We start from the raw sequence: 22,809 nt of genomic DNA, 5'->3' as shown, positions 1-22,809 counted from the left end.
GGCACTGACTGGTCAAAAATATGATACTCCGTAGCAAAATATAATCATCAAACGTTACTATTGGTGATTCTAACTAGCGCTTTTTTTGTCTTGGATCAGATTTAATCGATTCAAATCAAGCGAACTTTTTAATTAGTTCATAGCCAGCCCTGATGAAATGAGTTAGAGCTCGGAAATATCTTAAAACTGTTAATACGTAAAAATCTTAAATCTTTAATATCTTAAATGTGAAATATCTTAACTTTGAAATATGTTAAATTTGAAATATCTTAACTTGGAAATATCCTAAAAATATTCAAACGTAGGTGTAGATTTTATTTAAAAAATGTTTAATTCTGCTGATTATCAAATCTCAAAAGTAAATCAAATCATAAAATTAAAGGGCAAAGATTATGTTGATAGAAACGTGATATGATTTAACTTGCATAAAAAATTCAAAAACTGGAATGTCATCGGTAAATGGACTTGAAATGTGTTTTCTGCTTATAAGTCATTATATCATCCTCTCTATCTTGTAGCCATTGCTTCGCCATATGATCTGCGTCGACACTGGGTTTGTTCAGAAGTTTTGAGAGACCGTTCAGGTACCGTGTCTGGAAATTGATGAAGTCAATGATTTCTTTAAGTTTGCTCTCTTCTTCTTGGGCATCGGATATCTCTTTCTCGATGACGTCTCGGGAGGGCACTTTAATATCACCTATAAATTGAAAGACATGGTAAGCCTTTAATTATATTTGATTCGATAATTTTCAGACAGGTAACCTGGGTTAAACAAAACAAAAAATCAGCTTATTTCAGTCGGTCTTCATTTCAGTACTATATCAGTTTTGATAGTTGATGAAGCAAGTGGCAGCTTTGATTCATATTTGATTGCATAATTTTTAAAATTTGGTGCCGCTTCTTTAATGTTTTATTGACTCCAGGCACTCTGTTGAAAAGATATAAAATTGTTTTAAAACTAAATTTGGGCAAACTTATCAAGATTTGAAGTGTAATCGGGAAATGATACCCTTATTGAAAATCCATGTTAAGAATAACGAACTTTTTTCTCTTTGAAACTATTGTGTTCCATATAGCTGAAGTCTTCAAAGTGATCTCTGACTAAAGTAATTTAATTGATGAATTTGGCTGTTTTTTGGGGTAGCAAAACTTCATGCGGTGTTATAAAAATCGACTGGGGGGTCGGTTAATACACTGGAAGGGGGGGGGGTAAAGAAAGAACTGATCCGTCACCTGAAGTTTAAGTATGGACTTCCCATTTTGAATTACAGCTTCTCAGGTTTTCTGAAAACGCTTTGACACAAAACAAATTTGGGATTTTTTGTGGAAACATTAACTTTATCAATAGGTTTTAGTTACTAAATTTAAAAAAAAATCATTAAAAGAGTTTATAACAGTCAGGACAATTAGGAGCTGTTAAATTGAAAATTTCGTTCCTATTGACCGGACTGGCGTTATTTTCTGGCGTGATATCCGCAATTATTCATTCAGCAACCTGTTCAAGTTCTATGTTTAACAGTTTCTACTTGTGCCTAATCAGAAATCTTTATAGTGCCCCAGTCGACAACGAATGGTTATCTCGCAAGATCTTGCAAGATTCTGGCAAAATCTTGCAAGACGATACATCGTCTTGCAAGATTTTCTGCCAAAATCTTGCAAGATCTTGCAAGATAACCCTTTGTGTTGCAAGAATCTTGCAAGATAACCATTCATCTTGCAAATATGCAAATAAATGGAACATGATCGAACAAGATCAAAATGAGACGCGAACATTGCTTCCCATCAATTTTTTTTTACATTGTGATGCATAATTACAACCAAGACAGCATCAACTTTGTTTTCTTCCGCTCAAACTAAAAACTGAATCAATTTAGAAAAAGAAAATAAATTGTTTTCCATAGTAGCAAAACAAGAAATTTGAAGCACGAATTAATGTAAATAAATGAGAGTAACCAGTATTAATACCAACGGCTGTAATAAAATACAGATATCTGGTATAAATTTTGTTTCAAATGATCTCTGAAAACTCATTCTACTATATTTTGGTAATAGTTTGCGCTAAATGAAAGATAATGCGTCTAAAACAGCCAATGATAGCAGAGCTCGACCGGAACGAATTTGCAAGAATCTTGCAAGATAACCATTCTTCTTGCAAGATCTTGCAAGACAGCCATCGTCTCGCAAGATCTTGCAAAATAACCATTTTCTTGCAAGATCGTGCAAGATAACCATTTTTTGCAAGAATCTTGGAAGATCTTGCAAGATAACCATTCTTCTTGCAAGATCTTGCAAGACAGCCATCGTCTCGCAAGATCTTGCAAAATAACCATTTTCTTGCAAGATCGTGCAAGATAACCATTTTTTTGCAAGAATCTTGGAAGATCTTGCAAGATAACCATCTGGTCTTGACTAGGGTGGTGTTACAAAACGCATTTTAACAGCTGCTAAAGTTGAATTCACTGCTTTGGTTCAAAGTTTAAATATAAAAGCGTCAAATTTAGCAAACCTCCTTAAGGAAACCCAATCTACTTTTTGTCAAAATTAGACGTATTGTTCACATGGATAGTGATAATTTAGGGAATCATTGTTAAGCTAAACACTTTGCCGCAAAAAGGCCCCAGATCGGAATTCACCAGGACTGCAAATATTGGAGCGGAAGTGTTTTTCCATCCAAAATTATGCCGGAATATACTTTAACCAAAGCTTTGCGGAAAACCTTTTCCCGCAAAGCTTTGCAGTTCGTTTTGCGGTTCGATGACTAAAACTTAGCGGTTCGTTCTTTGGTTGACTGGCTGTTTTCTCCGACTGGACTTCTTGGTTCTGGTCAGACTATCCATATTTTTGACGGAATTTTGAAAATCGCGTACCAGCTCTGCATAAGTCTCTGCTCTGACTATCCTGCATGCAACCCAAGCATCCCTTGTCCAGACTGTTTTGATCTGGACTGGGCTCTGACCAGACTTTCCACACCGTACAGTTGCAGTCAGATTGTCACTGGTTTGCTCTTTATCCCTACTGTTCGATTGCGCGACCCAATTTGGTCTGATCAGAGCTGGCTTTGGTGCAACTCAAAGTGGGCTAGCCCAGCAGATATTGACCCCCCACCACCCACACCAGTGTGCAGACCATTATAATCAAGATTGACTGGAAAACTATACCTTTAATAATGCTGGCACACAAATATCCCTGAAGCCAAAAGAGAATAAACGTGTAGGACAGATTCTGCATCCCAATGTACAACATTCGATGGTTTGAGGGTAGCACTGTTTGTTTATAGAGGGGAGGGGCCATTTTGTTCTTAGTCACCAATCGCAGTTTCTCTTCCATAAAAGGAAAGTCGTGCAGGTATCCAGTGCAGTATATTATGACGTCATACTCGGCTGAGGATCCATCGGAAAAACTACAACAGAAAAAAAGATTTAGCATATCTTGTAACTTCAGCGTACTTATATAACTCGATGAACTCTCTATTAAAGTTCATTGCAATCTCATTTTGATGCTCAAATTATTTTTGCTCTTAATCAGATGTTATTGGTCTCCATAATTGACAATATCATAGTTGCCTACCCCGCGTGAGATGGTAAAATCCGAGTTGAAAATTGAAGTCTGGAATGGGGGTACCATCCCAGAAGAAAAAAAATCCATGGTCTAGACCATACTTTTTGTCGCCCTAATTCGAAGCAGTAATTATTAAGCCTTGACGTCCAATCCGGTTTGACTTAACTAGAGCTACTAAGAGCGTCACTGTCCGGCATTTGGGCACATGATTCGACCTAACAGGAGGACCTAACAGGAGGAGCTACTAAGAGCGTCACTGTCCGGCATTTGGGCACTCCTGTTAGGTCGAATCATGTGCCCAAATGCCAGAAAGTGACGCTTTTAGTAGCTCTAGTTAAGTAAAACCGGATTGGACGTCAAGGCTTAATATGTACTGTTTCAGTGAAACTGCAAGTCTTGGATCGTCAATGTAATAGAGATCATTTCACATTTTAGACTTAAGTCTGCCATGACTTGAGTCGTCTTGAGCAAAGTTTTCAGTGTTGTTTTTTCTTCGTTACCTAACGAAATGGCTTGACTTCAATCTACTTTTTGGTGAAAAAAGAAGCATATGAAAACGCGACCATTTGCACAAAGTTCACTTGATAGAGAATGAAAAAATTTCTGGCATCTCCCAATTATACCAGTCATGGCCATCCTTTCTGCCCTTTGAAAAAAAATGTTTTTGAGTAAATATAAGGTGCAACTTAAGTTAGTAGGTGCTAAAATCAGAAATAGTTTTGCCCGATAAATAAAATAAATCATTATAAAAATTAACCAATTTCAGCAGATTTTGAAGTTCATTAAATTAAACAATCTCTTCTCAAAATTCAACTTTGCTTATTAATTGCGCAAGGATCAAGTATTTGTCAAAACGTGTCTTAAGATTTGCCAAGAGATAGCCAAGACGTAACCCAAGAAGACCTACCAAGTCTTGGCAACGACGTGATTCAGAATTGATATTTCTTGAGAAAGTCTTGACAAGTCTTCATAAGTCTTAAGACTTGATATGGACTACCTAGAGCCCTTTTTCAAAAGACAGCAAAACATTTAACCCCTTTTTTCATCGAAACTCTTGTCAAAATTTGTAAATGACTCCGCAAGATTCCAGACGAAATTACTGAAGAAGAGAGGAAAAATCTGTCAAACCACCAAATTATTTTTCTGGATATTGATAGCAAAATTCTGGAAAATGCAAGGTCATTGATTTCGTCAACTTTTTAGCGTTCTTTAACCAGTCACAAAAACCGAATATGATTTCTTTGAAAAATTACGGAGCAGTAGACAATGATACTAACTGATGTTATAGCGCTCTATATAGATTTCTTCAAAACGTTTGATAAAAAGTCGCGCTCTTAACTAATTCAAAAATTCGTTAATATAGGAGTCAGTGGCTGCTTTACCGAAATTTTAAATGACTACATATCAAATGGGAAGCAATTTGTGACAACACCAACTCAAGTGTTCTTGAAACCACCAGTGTAGTTCTCTTGGTTCTCTTCATGGGCGGCTACTCTTTTGCATTTTTATAAATGATCTACCAGAAGTCCTTACGTCTTTGTTGATGACTGGAAATTCCTAGTTGTACTGAAAAGGTACTGGGAAGTTCAAGATGACTTGCATGCCTAGTAAGATAGGGAGGTGTCATTCAAGTACGTCCTGAAATTCTTAAACTTGATATTACTGTTTCGAAATACAGGTAAGAGTCGGCAGTGAATGTTAGGTAGTCTAGAAACTATTGAACAAAAAATATTTCAAATTGATTTAAGAGTTAACAGAAAGATTTTATAAACCTGTTTTTCCTGAGCTATATTTTTTGTGTTCTGAAGGAGAATTTATCATCGATTGTTTAATGCACGGGGTTATTGAGATTCAAATGAGCGAACAGTGAAAATGCTATTTGTTTTTTGTTGTCGAAAGCAATTTTATTAGCCAACAAAATCGACAAAACCCCCGCACTTCGACAAAATCTGAAAACAATTTGAATTAAAGCAACTTGCTTATGCAGTAACCATAAGTTACCAAGTTATCGTTAAAAACGGCAGAAAATTTGCTTGCATCGCTAATAACACTATATAGTTACAAAAGTCTCTGTTGAAGATTTTTCAAGTTATAATTTACTTGACTGTTCTTCCATTGATGTTCTCCAAAATGGGTCTCTCTTCGATTTGAGGAGGAAGTCCCACTTTTAGAGAGTGGTCGAGGTATGACACTGTGACCCCTGTGGCACCTGCCTTCACAGACATCACTGCTATGTCCTCAGCTGAGAATCCTGACCCGACCAATAACAGTCTTTTGTCTAAACAGGGAAACCAAGCGCTCAGACTAAAATGTCCTCTCTTCGGAGTGTCCAAGACCATATTGACCAGGGTCTGACTTTAAAGTTTGCTTGAAATTTTTCGTGTTTTCAGACCATCCTAGATCACTGCGGACAGACCTTATTCTGACAATTGTGCAGCATTTGTTTGAGGAATTATCTCTCAGCAAGCAAACAAAACTAAACATGTTCAAAGCGGTCATATTTTGTATAAATAATCGAGGTGCTTGGTTACGCCATCGTAATTCTCTTAGTTGAATTTCATAGTTCATAAAAGAGTTTCTAGTATCAATTTCTAGTAAACTATTTCTGTCAATTGTCCTGTTGGCAATTGTTCCGTAGGCAGATTGAAGAGACCCATCTTAGAGAAACTCTTAAAACCAGCCAAATTGACAGGTTAATAGAACTAGATGATTTTCTTCAAGTCATTCAATATTTTTTCAGTAGACTCTCGATTCAAAATCGATTCACGTTTGCAATAAATTGCATTATTTTTGGAAGATTCGACTAGGACTAGTGATTTTCAATTAATGAAAACAATTTAATCTCACGAGAACTGTTTACTTGCGGAAAAAACTATCTGCAATCAGTTGATCGTCTTTAAGACGTTTTGTTAATAAGGTTGATAATGATGAGACTGATGTTTTTATTTTCCCTGGTTTCATAAAATTTCAATTCAGATCAAACTAATGAAAGATTGATATAAACAACATCAAATATCCTGAACTCAACGCTGGCTTATGCTTGGTCGTATTCAGTAATGGCTGAGTGACTCTGCTTGAAGTCACTGAGAACTTCTGGCATTTATTGAGAACCGCGAAACGAATCGAGATATTGAGTCAGAATTTCTAAGTGACTTCTGCAGAGTCACTTAACCATGCTTAAAACACAAAACATGCACGTTTTAAAATGACGAAAGTCAACGCAATTCATCTTCTGGCTGAGTAGCAACTTCTGGCATTTTAACTTCTGACACTGCAGACTTTCGGCATATAAAAATGTGCTCTTGAGTGTTTTAAGTTTGTTTTCATGGTTATGTGTTGGTTTCTCATGTTTTGTTTTAGGTTACATCAAAAAATATATCACTTCCGTTTTACATGGCGCTTTACACAAATCAATCACCAAATATTGCGACTTACATTGCTTAAATGAAGAAGTTTAAACTGGGCGTTAAAATACTCTTATTAAAGGCACGAACGCAGAAATCAATGTCAGCGCACAAAAATCTGGCCACTGCGGTTTGAAGTGTTATAATCAGATGTCATTTTGGTCTCAAACGGTCTGATTGGTCTGAAACCTCAATTGTTTTGGCCTGAAACTTTAAGTTGGGTCAATTTGTTCTAACGTCCTACCTCAAAGTGACTCCTGTTAGTGTGGAATTAGATGTACCTTTGAATCTTGTTGCATCAATGAAGTATTTTGAGTGCAAAATTGGCCCTGGAAAAGTCTCTTCCCCTGGATAAGACACCAAATTGGGTTTGCTATAATGTCCGGTCGCCACAATGACGTAATCAAAAACTTCCTGAATCTTCAAACCTCTTCTTTCACATTTCAGATCTGTCACTGTCACTTCAAACTTTTCCGTTTCTTCATTAAACTGAACCCACTCGACCCATTTTTGAAACCTGATGTATTTCTGCAAGCCAAAATAGTCGCAAAATTTTTGGAGATACGAGAGCTGGTATTGGTACGTTGGGAAGCACTCGTAGCCAGTTAATGTGGGGTCATTTTTGGGGTAGGGAAACTCTGGAATTTCCACAAAGTATTTGGGAACATTGGATAAGAGGTTGTGATACATGGATGAGTGAGGTTCCATTCCGTCTTCTTCGAGACCTTCCACTCCTCTGAAACAAAAATAAAATTTAAATATTTGTTAAGCTAAGTTAAGCTATTGAGCAAGCAGCGATTTCCTCGAAGGAGTCGGCCTAATTTTTATAATAATCTATGAAACGTCGACCTAAGTAAGTGAAAAATTACGGGTTGAAGTTCACCCAAAATTTTGCTTAAGTCCATCTGAAAAAAACGACCCGAAACGACTTGAGAAAACAATTCAAACAGATTAGTTAAATTACAGAGTTCAATTAGAATTCTGCTAGAATTTTAGGCAACTTGTTTCCAAAATTGTGCCAACCAAGAGAAAATTGTACATGATTATTTTAGTCAAACCTTTGTTTCACGCGATAATTGAGACCAGTTTATAATTTTGAATTTATCACAAGTGTTTTGTAATGGTTTTCCTTCGCTCCATCTTTAATGGTAAAATTTTTAAACCTGGTTTCAGCATCTGACTATAATATTTTAAATTAATATTTATTTGTGGCTGGCATTTTGTTTAATTTTGTTTATTTTTTAACAGAAATCAAAACATCCAAAACATTTCCTTTGTCTTTGTTTTCAACGTTTGCAGGCACTGCAAGCCAGTCTCTGCCACTCACAGAAAAATCTAACAGTTCTTTCGAAAAATAAATGGGAGCAATGAAGATTTTAATATGAAACATGTAATCAGGAATTGAGTTAAATGCAGACAAGTCAATCGAAAAGCAGAAGTTGATAAATTATCGTCTTGATTTTTTTCTTTTTGATTTACGAAATCGTCAACAAAAATTAAACTGCTTATAATCAAATCTAGGAAAATTCTGCTGTTTATGTGGCCTCATGATTCATGTTCAAACTTTTTCGTCAATTGCCAACCCCTGTATTTCTCATTTTTGTAGAACACGTTCTAACATCTAAATATCATTGAAAATACATTTTCTGATTCTTAACTTTAAAGAAAATTTGCGCTGAAAAACTGCCAGAGAAGTTTTTTTTGGAGCAGTTGTTCATTATTTGACAGCAATGTTGTTTATTTTTTTGCCTTTCGCATTTCAGTTTTCCATTATTTGCCTTAAAGAGTTTATGTTCATAAAGATTTTTTATATCGCCGTTGTAGGATTTTAACTCAGAAAAATAATGATTTTGGATCTCTGTTGACCAGTATTTATTCTTTTTTGTATCAAACGTCTTTTCTCATCTTCTAGTAAGTTGCATCTTTTTCGACGACAACTTTAAACGTTTTGGTCGATACAGCTCTACTTAAGAAATGACAGTTAACTTAGATCAGACAATGTAAAACTGTAAAGCGTTAGTTCAAAACAGAAGCCAAAACGTAATTTCGTGATTCACTTGAGTTTGACGGCGATCCAAGACAAAAAAGTTTAATAAAAATGCTTGATAATCAATCAAAAAAAATTTGTTATCTATTTGCTCGTTAAAACATAGCAAAGTATTGATTTTCAACACTAGTTTTTCAAAAATAAAACTGGTTTTTTTTGAACATAAGGAACCACAGAATACAAGTTTCTGGAAGATTCTATTCAATATTTAATTTAATAAACTTTCAGTGCAATTTATGACCCCAGCTACAACATTTGTCTGTCAAACCGAAATGCAAACTCCAAGAATTTCCTGAGAGCACTCAATAACCACTTAAAGAAAGTTAATAAAGAAAACACTGACCAGCGGATCGTGATACCGAAATACGCCGAAATGAGCCAAAATTGGTACAACAACTGTAATCTGTATGCAAAAGACCACAGATAAAGTGCTCCACGAATAAAGGTAGTTCCATGGTTTATACAACAGATGAATAGACTTGTGCAAGATGACCACTGTGAAACTGAAACTGGGTCGGAGATGGATCCTGATGCAGTTGTGGTACAAACTAAGCACCTCTTTGCTGCCCTTTGAATGGCTGTAATTATAGTTGTACAAGACAATAGGTTGTGGAAAACGCTCATGAAGAGGGCTCATCCGCAATTAGTACTGGCCGAGGAAAAGAAAAAACCGCCTGTTGAAGAATTAGCAAAAACTGAGAAATCTTAAGCACACGCAAGCTCATCTACTACAGTGGGCAATACCACCCAAATCTTTCATTGTCCAAAATGTGACCGGCAAAAAGTCAAGGAGCCATGCTACGAGAAACATTGGCTGTTCTAACAGTAAAGGCAGAGAAGGCGAAAGCAAGAGACTGGAGCTCTCAACCCGACTGCACTCCGCCACCTTGAGAACCGGACAATCCGGGAGCCCTGTCGCACGATAGTCAAAGGAATTGATTTTTATCAGTCTCCTGTCACGATCCCTCAAAGGTCTGAAGACAAAAAACGGGCGGTATCTACCGGCTGGTTGGGTATCCTATCAATAGAAGGGGCTACCACCTAAGATCAGGGGCCAGAATATGTTTCTCGAGATTGAGGTATGAAAATGCCATCTGAGGTTGAGAGGCAGAAACATCTCTCATGAGATTGAGGTGTAAAAAACGTCACCTGAGATCGAGGGGCAAAAATGTCACCTTAGACCGAGGGACATTAAAGTTATTTACAAACAAGGTGGAATATATGAGTATTGGAAAACAGCTCAGAATGGGATCAAATTATCTTTGTTGTTTGTTCTCACGGTTTCATATACCTACCCAAGTTTGCCTTGAAATCATTATCAAACTAATCAATTTGTATTAAGCTGTTCTGCGCAACTCTCAAACATTTTATGAGAGTTCTATTTTTTGTGTTTTGTTTCAGGATCTGATGCACTCACTTGAAATTCCACAGACTAGTATTGGGGCCCATGGACGTTGCAACAGAAGCGAGCGCTCGGGACAGTCGAGGCAGGCAACTAAGGCATCCTTATGTCTTAAATTTTAACTTTGAGAGGTTCGAAATCGTTGCAACATTATGGGACATTATCTCCCTTATACTCACTTGAAATTCCACAATCCACCCACTTCCGCGTACCTCTCGTAGCAAACCACTTCGTATGGATTCCACCCTTCCTCCTCCACCTTTCCACCTTGTTCAGTTTCAAGGCTCTGTAGGGCTCTGAGCGTCATTAGACCTCCCGGCCCGGCTCCAATGACACAAACACGCGTTTTGTGACGTTTTGCGTCTGATGATGTTTGACTGGCGCTATTTGACATTTTCTGCAAGCCCCTTTTAAGGGACCGTCTGTTAAATGTGTGGTAATAAGATATCTATTACAAAAATCTTAAAATGAGTAATAATATGTGTGTATTAAACATGTGTAATAATACGTATCAATGTGTAATAATAAGCGTTACAGTTTGTAGTATAATTCAAGAAAAACATCAGCGTAAAATAACTTATTTTGGTGAATTTTATTCTTCGTTGATCCGATTTGAATATTAAAATTAATGAAACACGAAGAAAAAATAGTTTTATCCTCAGATTGGTCAGAACTATACACGTTAAATTTTTAAAAGAACGAAAATTTGAAACGGTCGCTTTTTTTCAACTTTATGGGACACGCTATATATATAGTCTGTCCCATAAAGTTGAAATTAGCGAACGTTCGAAAAATGCCAAAAATGTGCAATTGAACATCAATGTGCTCATTTGAGTATCAACGTTTTCTCCATTAAGTTTTCATTCATCTATTTTTGCTAGATGTTTTAAATTTGAACTTTGACCTTTGAACTCTAACCTGTGGCTTCTGAAACGTTCGCTTATTTCAACTTTACGGGACACGCTATAGTAAGTCCCATAAAGTTGCAACGCAAGCGAACGTTCGAAAAGCTCGTGGCATGCAAATGGTCAGTGTTTTGCTAGATATCTGCATGTTTTAAATTTGAACTTTGACCTTTGAAACGTTCGATAGCGTTGCAACTTTATGGGACTGACTATAGTTCATTTATCTATCGCAGCAGCTGTCAATTTTACAAGATGCTACTTTTTGTCTTCCTGGATGTAAAAACATCAAATTTTTGTAGTCATTAGTTTTATTTGTTATCCATCCGTTCCAAATTAATTCAACGTTTTGTACTTTTTCTAATAGTTTTCAGTGAAAATCAATGTGGTTATTATGTATAACAGAGACCAATATAAACCGCACCGAATGCTAATATTGAATAGATAAAATAGCTGAGAAATTTTAAGAAGAAAGCTGATGTGGCTTCGAAGACCTTTAAACTCCAAATGGCATAAAAACTTTATAAAAAATAAGAATAAAGAGAAAAAATTTATCTTTAAAGGAAGCAAAAGTTGTTGAGATATTTGGATAACTTATTTTGTCGGTTAGATATATTCAGTTTTAAACTCCTCTAAGTAAACTAGGCAAAATTTTAGGCCAACATGTTATTTATGCTCATGAACAAAAAAGTTGCTCTATTAAAAGTGGAAAGTGAGGTCATGGAATTGCATGAATGAAAAAACAAAAAGTAGATTTTGAATCAGTGTGACTTAATGCAGTCAACAAAAATTTTGATGACGAAATAAAAACAGGTCAGAGCAGGTCCTGAATTACCCTCCATAAAACTAAACGAAGATGCAAGCCAATCTGACAAATAATAGTTATCCAAATACAGAGGGAAATGATAACTTTTAAGTTTTGAATGATAACATTTTAGATATTCGTGGTATTCAGGCACTGAATATCAAAGTTTTGCATCAGAAACATAAAACCAAAATTTCATTTAGCGACTAAAACAGAAGGTTCAACATAATTTAGGATCGCCATACAGAAGCTGTCAAAAGTAACAAAAACTGTCAAAAACGAGAAACCAGCAAAAAACTTTTCAGATTTGTTGAAGATCTTTGAACTTCATTTGTTAGGCCCAACACTGTAAAGTTAATTATTGAATTTTCAAAAAATGTTGAAGTTAATACTTGCACTAAAATTGAAAAAAAATTAATATAAATTTTATGAAAAAAAAACTATATTTGTAAACACCATTGCTAAGTTATCTATTATTTTTAATATCAATGATTTTAAAAATCAACGATTTTTTGCTAAGAGCTACCAAATCACTTCGTTACACGATGTCAGAAATCTGTTCGGATAAATTGGATACCAAAAACAGAAAAACTTGACAAATATCCTCCGCTTCAAAAAACAGTGCACCTCTTAAACATGGGAATTTCGAAAAGTAACAAGTTCTTTTTAAATATTGAAAAAGTTGAAAAAGAAAATACTTTGATTTTTGTTTTTAAGTTTACAAATCCAAACATCATGCAACCCAAAAACAGCCTGGAAGAAAAAAATTACAGTGAATAAACCCATTTGAGCTGCAAAAAACGTCCATTTGAAGACCAGATTGTCAGAAAACCTGAAAATTGAACAGAAACATAAAAACCATTAAGAAACAAAATTTCAATTTATTATTTCCTATCTGGAGTTCAGTCCTTTTCAACCAGTCCACTAAAGCAAGCACTTGCTTGACTACTATAAACAGCTGGAGGCAATTAATATATATCTTGTTGTGAAATCTCAAAGTCCTGAAAAATGTGTAAACACATCCTACAAAAAGAACCAGCTCGGCAGAACAGTTGAACCTTTAGAGACAAACAAGAAATAAAATTTCAGAAACTTACAGCTTTTTTTGTAAATTGTGGCGATATTTTAGGTGTCACCAATGCAAGTCAAAGAGAAGCGTGTCCCATAAAGTTGAAATAAGCGAACGTTTCAAAAACCGCAGGTTAGAGTTTAAAGGTCAAAGTTCAAATTTAAAAATTCTAGAAAAAATTGATGAATGAAAACTTAATGGAGAAAATAAACGTGCAATTGAGCATCAGTGTGCTCATTTGAATGTCACCGTTTTGTCCTTTAATTTTTTGTTCATCAATTTTTTCTACATGTTTTTAAATTCGAACTTTGAAATTGAACTCTAACCTGTGGTTTTTGAAACGTTCGCTTATTTCAACTTTATGGGACACGCTGCTTTTGCTTCATACTAAAATTTGAAGATATTTCAAAAAATCTCAGAGCAAAATTCCATTCAGATTTTTACTACTTTTGATAATTTAGAAACTTTTTCTAAAGTCCTTTAGGTTCTTGAGAAAACAAAAATATTACAATAGTGAAAAAATTATATCCTCCAAGCGACGTACATGTTTTCTTTTTGATAATGTTTTTACAGAAAAAAAATAAATGTTAATTTTTCTTACACCAGCCTGTAATTGGTAATCTAGATGGTTTTTTTATTACAGCTATGATAATTTTGCAGTTTTTGAAAAGAAATTGACTCAGATAAGTTTAATAGATATAGAAATTTTTTGAATCCTTGTCATTGGCGCCTCCCTACCAAACAATTCATGTTTGCTTATTATTCATCTAGTGCTTGCTCTGTAAGATGTTGGCAATGTAAACTTTGAAGCTTTGTATATTGAAAACAATGGTATATTGAAAAACCTGTATATTTGTATCAGGTTTTCAACATCAGGTTTAAACGCTGTTTGGAGCACCGCTCAAACGTAAGTATCATTTATCAAAAAGTAAAAAAACACAGAGAAACATTTTTTGCCATAATGGTAATCATTTCTAGCTTTAACAAATGAATTGCACAAATGATTCTCCGGGCAATGCAGTAACACGTGGTGAAGACTCAGCTCTAACAAATTTTGTTTTAATGTGGGGGTTAGGCTTCCATATCTTCAAGGTGATTCGAGCAATTTGATAAATACGCTAGCGAATTTGATTACTTTTTCCAATTTTCTAGCTCTTGATTAAATCTCTATATACTTGAATAGAATTATTATATATATATATATATATATATATATATATATATATATATATATATATATTAAATAAATATATTAATCTATTGATCTATTAATTAAATATTTTAATATATTAAATCCCTATTTTAAAAAAAAATTCCGCGATATCTATCCCTCTCTGTCAAGACTTTAAACAAGAATGCTCTGCATATAAAAATCAAACACAAATTTCTAATAGACGTCAGAAGTGTTAAAACCTGTTTTGTGCGCGATAAAATTGTTGGAAATCATTTTTTCGCAATTTGAATTGTTAGCGCTTACGGGAATATTAACATGTTAAAAATTTTTGAAACGTGGAATCTACAATTTCTTTCAAATTTTTTACTCTAATTTATTTGAAAGGGTGTGAAAAAAGTTTTGTGACTCGTGAAAAGAATAATTTTCAGAAAAAAAATCTTTCTTGTGAAATTAACTTGCGTATCGTTTTAACTTGGAAAAATGTCTGAATAGTGTAAACAAAATTGATAAAAATTTGTTTTTTACAGATTTGACAAGATTATGCCGGTGAAAAGATTTTTCTAAAATTGATTGTTTGTGCGCACGAGGTAATTTTATCCACCTACCCAGAGACTCCGCGCTCTTCCTCTGACCCATCCTGCTATAGCATACCGAAACAATCCATGAGACGAACAAACACACGCTCACAGACACCAAAAGAGACACACATGCACAGCCAACAAAAAATACAGTATAAGCAATGAAAGCAGAAAAAAATATCGCAAGCAGAGAAAAACGGTAGAAAAATGCAATGAAATATATGGTTTTTTCCTATTAGAAACATAAAATAGTAACCTTTCACTTCTAATGGTTCTAAATCCACGCGCAGCACAAATTGAAAACCGAAAACTTCCTAAATAATCTATCGGCTCTGAAAATAACAATAATGACCAGATTAAACATTAAACATCAAACCGATAAAAGCTCAAATTTCATCGACAAGACAAACAAGAAATCAATAAAACTCTAAAGTGCTCACATACAAACAATGTAGTTGGAATTTTTGTGAAAATAACCATTTTGTCCGAGAAAGTACAAGTTTAAGCCTAGACGTGCGTTGTATGAACCTTACGCAAAGGAAAACAGTTCGCTTGCTTGTCAAATAGAATTTCATTCTGATTTCTCTGTCCTCGTTTGGAAACTTGATCAATAACAGCACTTTTTTCTTCATTCCGCTCTCCAATGTGTTCAACATCAATAATCATTCTTTTTGCACGTTTGGCATCGACTTTTACGTCCTGTTTCAGAAGAACTTTATTAAGGGAAATTGACAATCAAAACCCTCTTCGAGTCGTAAAATTAAATCAAATTACTTTTATTTATCTTTGAGTCGCAATAACACAGTTTCCCCATACGTAATAAAACATCGCCCTACAAGATTCAATATATTTGCATTGGATGAAACTAAACTGAGATTAAAAATAGCCTCGCTATTGTTTCGCGGTTATTAAAAATATCATTTTGACGTTACAAATCTTTTAAATTTTTAATCAAACGAAACTAGTCACAAGAATCGAAGAATACGTATACATAGCACGAGATGCAAATCTGATGAAAAAAATTCACCACTGTAGTCCTGTTATACCTCAATGTACTTTTGCTTCTAAAATATTGTAAAAAGATAAAATAATTTAAAAATGAAAAAAAAATACAAATTAAGAGCACCAAAGAATTATCGATATTTAGACTTGTAGTGAGTTTTCTGCTTATAAGTCATAATATCATCTCTTCTATCTTGAAGCCATTGTTTCGCCATGTTATTTCCATCGACACTCGGTTTGTTCAGGAGTTCTGAGAGTCGGTTCAAATACTGTGTCTGGAAATTGACAAGGTCGAGTTTGGATTTGATTTTCTTTTCGTCTGCTTGGGAGTCCGCTATCTCTTGGTCAATGACGTCACGAGATGGGACTTTGACGTCGCCTACACGGAAACCAAAATGCTTCAGATTTGTCATTTAGTGTGAGGAACGGTTAATTTGTAACTTCTAGAAATCATTTTTTATAATTATTATTGTTATTGTCATTATTATTTTCTTTTGAAGTGTTGTGACATAATAGTTCCACAAAATTGGGATAGAATCTCAGGCTGCCAATCAGGGTAAATACAATTGGACGACTATGTTTGGATGTCAGTGAGATGCAAGGTGTTAAGACATGTGAGACAATAAGATATCATTTTTTCAGTTTACGGCTTTGACTTGTTCGAGATCTGACATCTGACTCTGTATTCTCGTTTTTGAATTTTTTTTTACCCCACTGCAGTAAGTGAAACACAATTGGGGGTAATTTAGTTTTTGGGTTAATTTATTTTATGGTTTTATGGGACGACAGCCTACATGACTTCAGAAAGTGCAATGTAGAAATGCCCTCTACGTTTAAGAATACTTTCACACAATTCTAAGCTATGTACGTTTGAATGTTCCTTCACCCCTTAGACATACAGCTCTAACGTCCGCAAGAAAATAACTAACTTATGACGCTCAGCTCAAAAATTGTTCAACAATGGCTTGTGAAAAGAATGACATTCCACGTATTGAAAAGTGAGCACAAATCCATAATTTTTGCGAGTAGAAATTACTTAAATTACCTTTAATGATGCCTGCACATAAATAGCCCTGAAGCCAGAAAAGAGGAAACGTGTAGACCAAATTCTGCATTCCAACGTACAAAACACGCGGGTTTCCGGGAAACACAAGCTGTTTGTAGAGGGGAGGGGCCATTCTGTTCTTAGTCACCAATCGCAGTTTCTCTTCCATAAAAGGAAAGTCGTGCAGGTATCCAGTGCAGTATATTATGACGTCATACTCGGATGAGGATCCATCGGAAAAACTACAACGAAAACAGTTTGGTTAATTTTATGATTTTCTGCGCTAAATTTGCAAAAGAAAAGTAGGAAAACGATAACAGAGTGCTATATTTATCATGATGACTACTGTCAGTTTAAACTTGGTTGCCAAATTGAGGTCTGTATTAATGACCAGACCAATACAGACAAAAATCAGCAATATTGATAAATTAGCTCGTTTTTCATACGTTTTATTTTTTAACTAATTTCTGAGCTGGCCATGATCAGACCCAATCAAATAATCAATCAGATAAGATTTAAACTCATTGGTCACACTTGCTAATTTTAAGCTTGCTTTTCATTGGTCAATTTTTTTGAGCCGACCTATTATTTAAACAATGATCTGCCGAGTTCAGACTTGAGCTCGTTCGTCACAAATGTAGTTTTAACCTCCACCCTGGCAGTAATCTGAGATGACTTTAGCTCAGTCGTCATCAGATTAAACGCCGTCATCAAATTAAACGCCGTCATCAGATTAAAGCGATCATCATTGGTCAAACTTACGCAAACTAGTGGCCAGAGTTTAACCTGACTTTGTCCAGGAATAACCAACGCATTTTAAACTTTTGTGAGTTTTTAAAGCTCTAACAATAATGTATGCACACCTCGACTGAACTTTTGCTCGGCTTCAAAACAGTCAAAATGATTTTAACGCTCAATATTTCACTTTTGAGAGAAAAAGTCTTACCAAATAAAGAAGACTTATAGAGAGAAAGTCTTTTATATTACAATCACCGTTCTAAAATCAACTGGATAGAACCTCATTACCGATGCTTTCCCACGTTTAAGAAAACGACGATACTGAATCTCCCTTGCATTTAGAAAATGGCGATACCGGTGCTTTCTTACGTTTAAAGAAAAACGATACCGATGCTATTATAATTAATTATGCTTTCTTACGTTTAAAAACGACAATACTGATGATGCCTTCTTGCCTGTAAAAACCGACGATACCGATGCTTTCTTACATTTAATAAACGACGATATCGAATCTCCCTTGCTATGAAAAAACGACGATACCGAATGTATTACGTCTAAAAACGACGATACTGAACCTCCCTTGCATTTAAAAAACGGCGATACCGGTGCTCTCTTACGTTTAAACAACAACGATACCGATGCTCTCTTACGTTTGCAAACGACAATACCGGTGCTTTCTTACGTTTAAAGAAAAACGATACCGATGCTATTATAATTAATTATGCTTTCTTACGTTTAAAAATGACAATACTGATGCTTTCTTGCCTTTAAAAACCGACGATACCAATGCTTTCTTACATTTAATAAACGACGATACCGAATCTCCCTTGCTATGAAAAAACTACGATACCAAATCTGTCTTACGTCTAAAAACGACGATATCGAGTCTTTCTTATGTTTAATACCCAACCAAAAAGACGATAGCGACAAAAAAAATCGTAAGGGCTTTCGTCGTTTTTGGCTAGAAAAAAACGACGATACCGACGGTTTCATACGTTTTCTAACCGAAGATATCTCAACTAGGGTACCGTAAATAAAGCCCTGGCATGCTCCAAATATTTTTGAAGTTAGATTGCAATTAAACCTAACTTGTGCGATTGATTCATTTTTGCTATCATTATACATTAAACACATGAACAAACTCTGACAGACATATAACTCTAAATCAATTGGCACTGATTTTGATTCCAGTAAATAAAAACAAGATCCAATCAAACTTCTATTTAGAGCCACCTAGTGATTTGGATCCTAATATTTCTTGTCGATGTCTTGATGAGGCAGAAATTTTTATCACAGTTGAAACAGTTAAAAATTTTTGAATATCGATTGTTATTGTCAAGGTTGATACACTATGGTACCAAAAAACTACTTACCGCATGATTTTTGTTTTTAAAGCATGATTCGAGCTTCATAAGCATCATTTACGCTAAAGAGTGAAAAAGGTGGGAAATTCAGAAGTTTTAAGAGAAATTATATTCTCATTTTCTCCGCTTAAACCAAAAATATGGTTAAACCGCTTTGTTCTTTCACCGTTTGCAGAGCTGTTACGCTACGAGATGTCGCGTTTTCATGGGCAAAATAAAGAAAGCAACTCAACTCGAAATCAATATCTAGTGCACAGTATGCATACAAACGTTACTTGAAAAATAACAGTTTTGAGTCCCAAAAATTGATCGGAAGACCCCCAAAATTGTCAAAAAACCAGGAAAAAAATAGTTATGAGTAAAATATCATATGAAGGTAAACGGACAAAATTTCTTGACACCACTCGTTTGAAAGATTATGCAACAACATGACTGCTTACTTACCACTAACAGCAACATATAACAAATAGTTGACACCAACCCGGAAATGAAAGTTACAATTTAAAGTTTTTTAAAAACTACACCCTTATGGAGCCAGGTTGTTAGCTCATTTTCTATTTCATGCAAAAAACACCAAATTTATGCTGGCTACATTTTAACTCAACTATTTAGTGCAGAAGTGTAATCAAATAGTCATGACAAGTTTGACCATTTTTTGTACTACTATCTCTTCTAACCAACTAATAAAATATTAATACAATTAATATTGACAAATATTATGAAACAGGGGTATTTAAGCAATTTTCGTGATTTTTGAGCTCAAATGGAAAAAAGTGCTGACAAAACTTGTTTTTCACATCAATGTATATGAAAAAAACTGAAACAGAAGATTGGCTAGTTTTGTTTGCAACTAGTTGTCAAGTCCAAACTCTTTAATTGAAATCCACATGCGACCCTAGGAGATAATTGAAAAATAAATCAAGGTATTCCTCCCTCTCATTGTTCGCGTTGAGACAATGAAAAAATGATTGGCGAAACTGATTCCAATAAACCGTCCAGAAAAACTTGAACCAATTTTGTTCACTTTCATTTTTAAAAAGTCGAAAGAATATGCGACTGTGTAAGAACACAAAAGGATCAAATTTTTGTAGTAGAAATTTATTGTTGCGGAGGTTTCCTTCATGATTCTAAAATGTTTGAGTCATATTGTGCCGTTAATTTTTTTATGGAGTTCTGGTTTTGATTGATTTTGATTAGTTAGCTTGTATAGAAAGGAGTTTCAATTTTTTTGAAAGCTGAAAGTTTTGCTTCAGCATTTTTGTCCATTTGCAACAGAAATTTTAGCAAAAAATGCTATCAATTTTTCTTCAAGTAAATTGAACGAAACACTCTTAGCTTCTTCCGTCTTGTTAAAAGATCAGAAAAAAGATACTCTCTATAAATTGAAAAGATTCACTCTTGTGCCCAATAGAGGGGCTATCAAACAAAACTGAGGTAGCATCATCACTTTCACATAAACAGTTCTCTCATATTTTGCAGGTTGATAACTAGTTTAACTGACGTCAAAGAAGGTAAATAACTTTAATTTAGGAAACTGTATATTTTTGAGAAACAAGATTGTCAGAAAAGAAGTGACAAATAACTTCCCTGAATGTCAGAAAACAAGATTTAGAAAAAATGACATTTTTTGAGAACCTTGAGCGCGTCAAATGTTGAGCGCTCTAAAAAATTATTTCAATTTCGACTAGTAAACTTTTTTAGCTTCATGGTGATTAACCACAAGCTTCGGTATGCAGGTATCTATATAGACGCTCATAAACTCTACTGATTGAATAAGTCCACGCAGTACAAGAGTCTTTACATGGAGTTTTTTTCAATTTATAAAAATTTTCAAAATTTTGGGTGCATTTGAACAAAGATTTATCAGATACCTTTAATGTAAGTAGCAGATTGAAAAATGAAACTAAGCTCTCATAAAAAAATATGTTGGCTGGTTGAGCTCCTCTCTAGGGGCTCCCTAATCATCAAATTAAGCACAAATTGACTATAAAAAAACATTACTAAAACCAATAAAAAATGATTTACTAGTTTATTACTACTGTCACTACTTACTAAATTTTCGCAGGCAACATAGTTTAATGTGCTTAAAATTTATTTAAAATTATTAAACAAGAACTTTTGTGTCATCTTGATTATATCGAAATCTAGGGTAATATAGTATTTACTTGTCATGAACAACGCTTTTAAACTCTATCAAGTTTGACCGAGACTATTTGGTTATGTCTGGGAGACGGGGGGGGGGGGTGGGACGGTTGAGCCCGTTTTAAAAGAACTTATATACCTTACTGTTCTTCCATTGATGTTCTCCAAAATGGGTCTCTCTTCAATCTGAGGAGGAAGTCCCACTTTTAGAGAGTGGACGCGATATGACACTGTGACCCCTATGGCCCCTGCCTTCACAGACATCACTGCTAAGTCCTCAGCTGAGAATCCTGACCCGACTACCAAGAGCCGCTTGCCTAAACATTTGAGAACTAACAATTGTTCAAAACTATAATTTAGCCTTTGCCGTTGGACTGTCACGCGGCGCCTAATTCACATTTCGTTCCAATGGAACCATTTGACGGGCCACCATCATTTTTGGTGCTCTCGCTAAGAGTCTGTAACTAATCATTCGGAGAAAACCGAATTTTTAGTACTATAACATGCCGCAGTTGATGCAATCCTTTTCTTTCGAAATTTCTCCGCTTTTCAGAACAATTTGTGTTTACGGGTAAAAAAATCTCAACGATATCAACAGACTTGGCAGTTTTGATTAATGAAGAACATTTTACTGTTTTTAATCTCGATTGTTACTTTGATTTGCTACACAGCTACTGGTTGAAACCTCGATGTCATAATCTAAACAAAATTGATACTACCTTTGAACCTATTTGCATCTATGAAGTATTTCGAATGCAGAATTGACCCTGGAAACGTCTCTTCTCCTGGATAAGAAACCAGATTTGGCTTGCTAAAATGCCCAGTGGCCACGATGACGTAATCAAAGAAATTTTGAATTTTCGCGCCTCTGTTTTCAGATTTCAGATCTCTCACTGTAACTTCAAACTTTCCCGTTTCTTCATTAAACTGAACCCACTCGACCCATTTTTTGAACCGAATATAGTTCTGAAGACCATAATGGCTGCAAAAATTCTGGATATGTGACAACTGGTATTTATATGAAGGAAAGCACTCGAATCCAGTTAGAGTTGGGTCATTTTGGGGGTATAAAAATTCTGGATTTTCTACGAAGTATTTGGGGTTGTTTGATATTAAGTTGTGGTACATTGACGAGTGAGGTTCCATTCCGTCTTCTTCCAGACCTTCTATTCCTCTGAAACAGATCAAAATTAGCTACCGTAGTCGATCTCCGACTGCTATCTTAAAAGATCTTGCAAGTTTCTTGTGCCTATGACGGTTACCTTGCAAGACTCCTGCAATAATGTTACGAGATAACCGTTCCTTAGTAAGACTCTTTCTAGGTGACTGTCGGTTTTGGACTAGGTAACTGCATACAGGCATTATTAAAGCAGAAAACTTCTGACAATACACTTCTGGTGAAAAATTCATGACAGACAAAAATTAGATAAGGATTTTTCGCGTTTGCATACCCTTTTCGGTTTTCTGCTTGGGCACAATTAATAACTAAATTGTGATTACAAAAAACACATTCATAACTCTATTACTCCAAAAATTAGCGTTGCAGACAACACCGTAATGAACAGCTACTTGTGTAAGT

The 22,809-nt window shown here is 35.0% G+C and overlaps 2 protein-coding genes across 2 annotated transcripts in view; both read right to left on the bottom strand.

Annotated features, from left to right (window-relative positions):
• Positions 1-300: 300 nt before the first annotated feature.
• LOC142353576 (trimethylamine monooxygenase-like) lies at positions 301-11,223 on the bottom strand. The gene is made up of 5 exons (XM_075405855.1): positions 10,591-11,223; positions 7,244-7,698; positions 5,659-5,836; positions 3,159-3,400; positions 301-697 (listed from the first exon to the last, which is right to left on the bottom strand). The coding sequence occupies exons 1-5, from the start codon at positions 10,803-10,805 to the stop codon at positions 450-452; spliced, it is 1,338 nt and encodes a 445-aa protein (XP_075261970.1). The 5' UTR covers positions 10,806-11,223; the 3' UTR covers positions 301-449.
• Positions 11,224-15,859: 4,636 nt separating this feature from the next.
• Positions 15,860-22,809, bottom strand: part of LOC142353573 (trimethylamine monooxygenase-like) — a 29,754-nt gene continuing 22,804 nt past the window's right edge. Inside the window, exons 2-5 of the mRNA XM_075405850.1 lie at positions 21,950-22,404; positions 21,370-21,547; positions 16,987-17,228; positions 15,860-16,320 (exon numbers count right to left, since the gene is read on the bottom strand). Coding sequence (XP_075261965.1) covers positions 16,073-16,320; positions 16,987-17,228; positions 21,370-21,547; positions 21,950-22,404 — 1,123 coding nt within the window. The 3' untranslated portion in view covers positions 15,860-16,072. The remainder of the gene's footprint in view (positions 16,321-16,986; positions 17,229-21,369; positions 21,548-21,949; positions 22,405-22,809) is intronic.

The sequence above is a fragment of the Convolutriloba macropyga genome, chromosome 14 (genome assembly GCF_964194025.1).
Source record: "Convolutriloba macropyga chromosome 14, txConMacr16.3, whole genome shotgun sequence".
Taxonomy (NCBI): Eukaryota; Metazoa; Xenacoelomorpha; order Acoela; family Convolutidae; genus Convolutriloba; species Convolutriloba macropyga.
The sequence above is the reverse complement of the archived record's forward strand: the minus strand, read 5'-3'. Positions and strand labels throughout refer to the sequence as shown.

Coding starts and splice junctions, on each gene's coding strand:
- LOC142353576 (XM_075405855.1), bottom strand. CDS start 10,805: ATGTCAAATAGCGCCAGTCAAACATCATCAGACGCAAAACGTCACAAA. Junction 3,401..5,658: donor ATCAATGGAAGAACAGTCAA/GTAAATTATAAC, acceptor TTTCTGTTGTAG/TTTTTCCGATGGATCCTCAG. Junction 698..3,158: donor GTGTGCCAGCATTATTAAAG/GTATAGTTTTCC, acceptor TTCAATTTATAG/GTGATATTAAAGTGCCCTCC.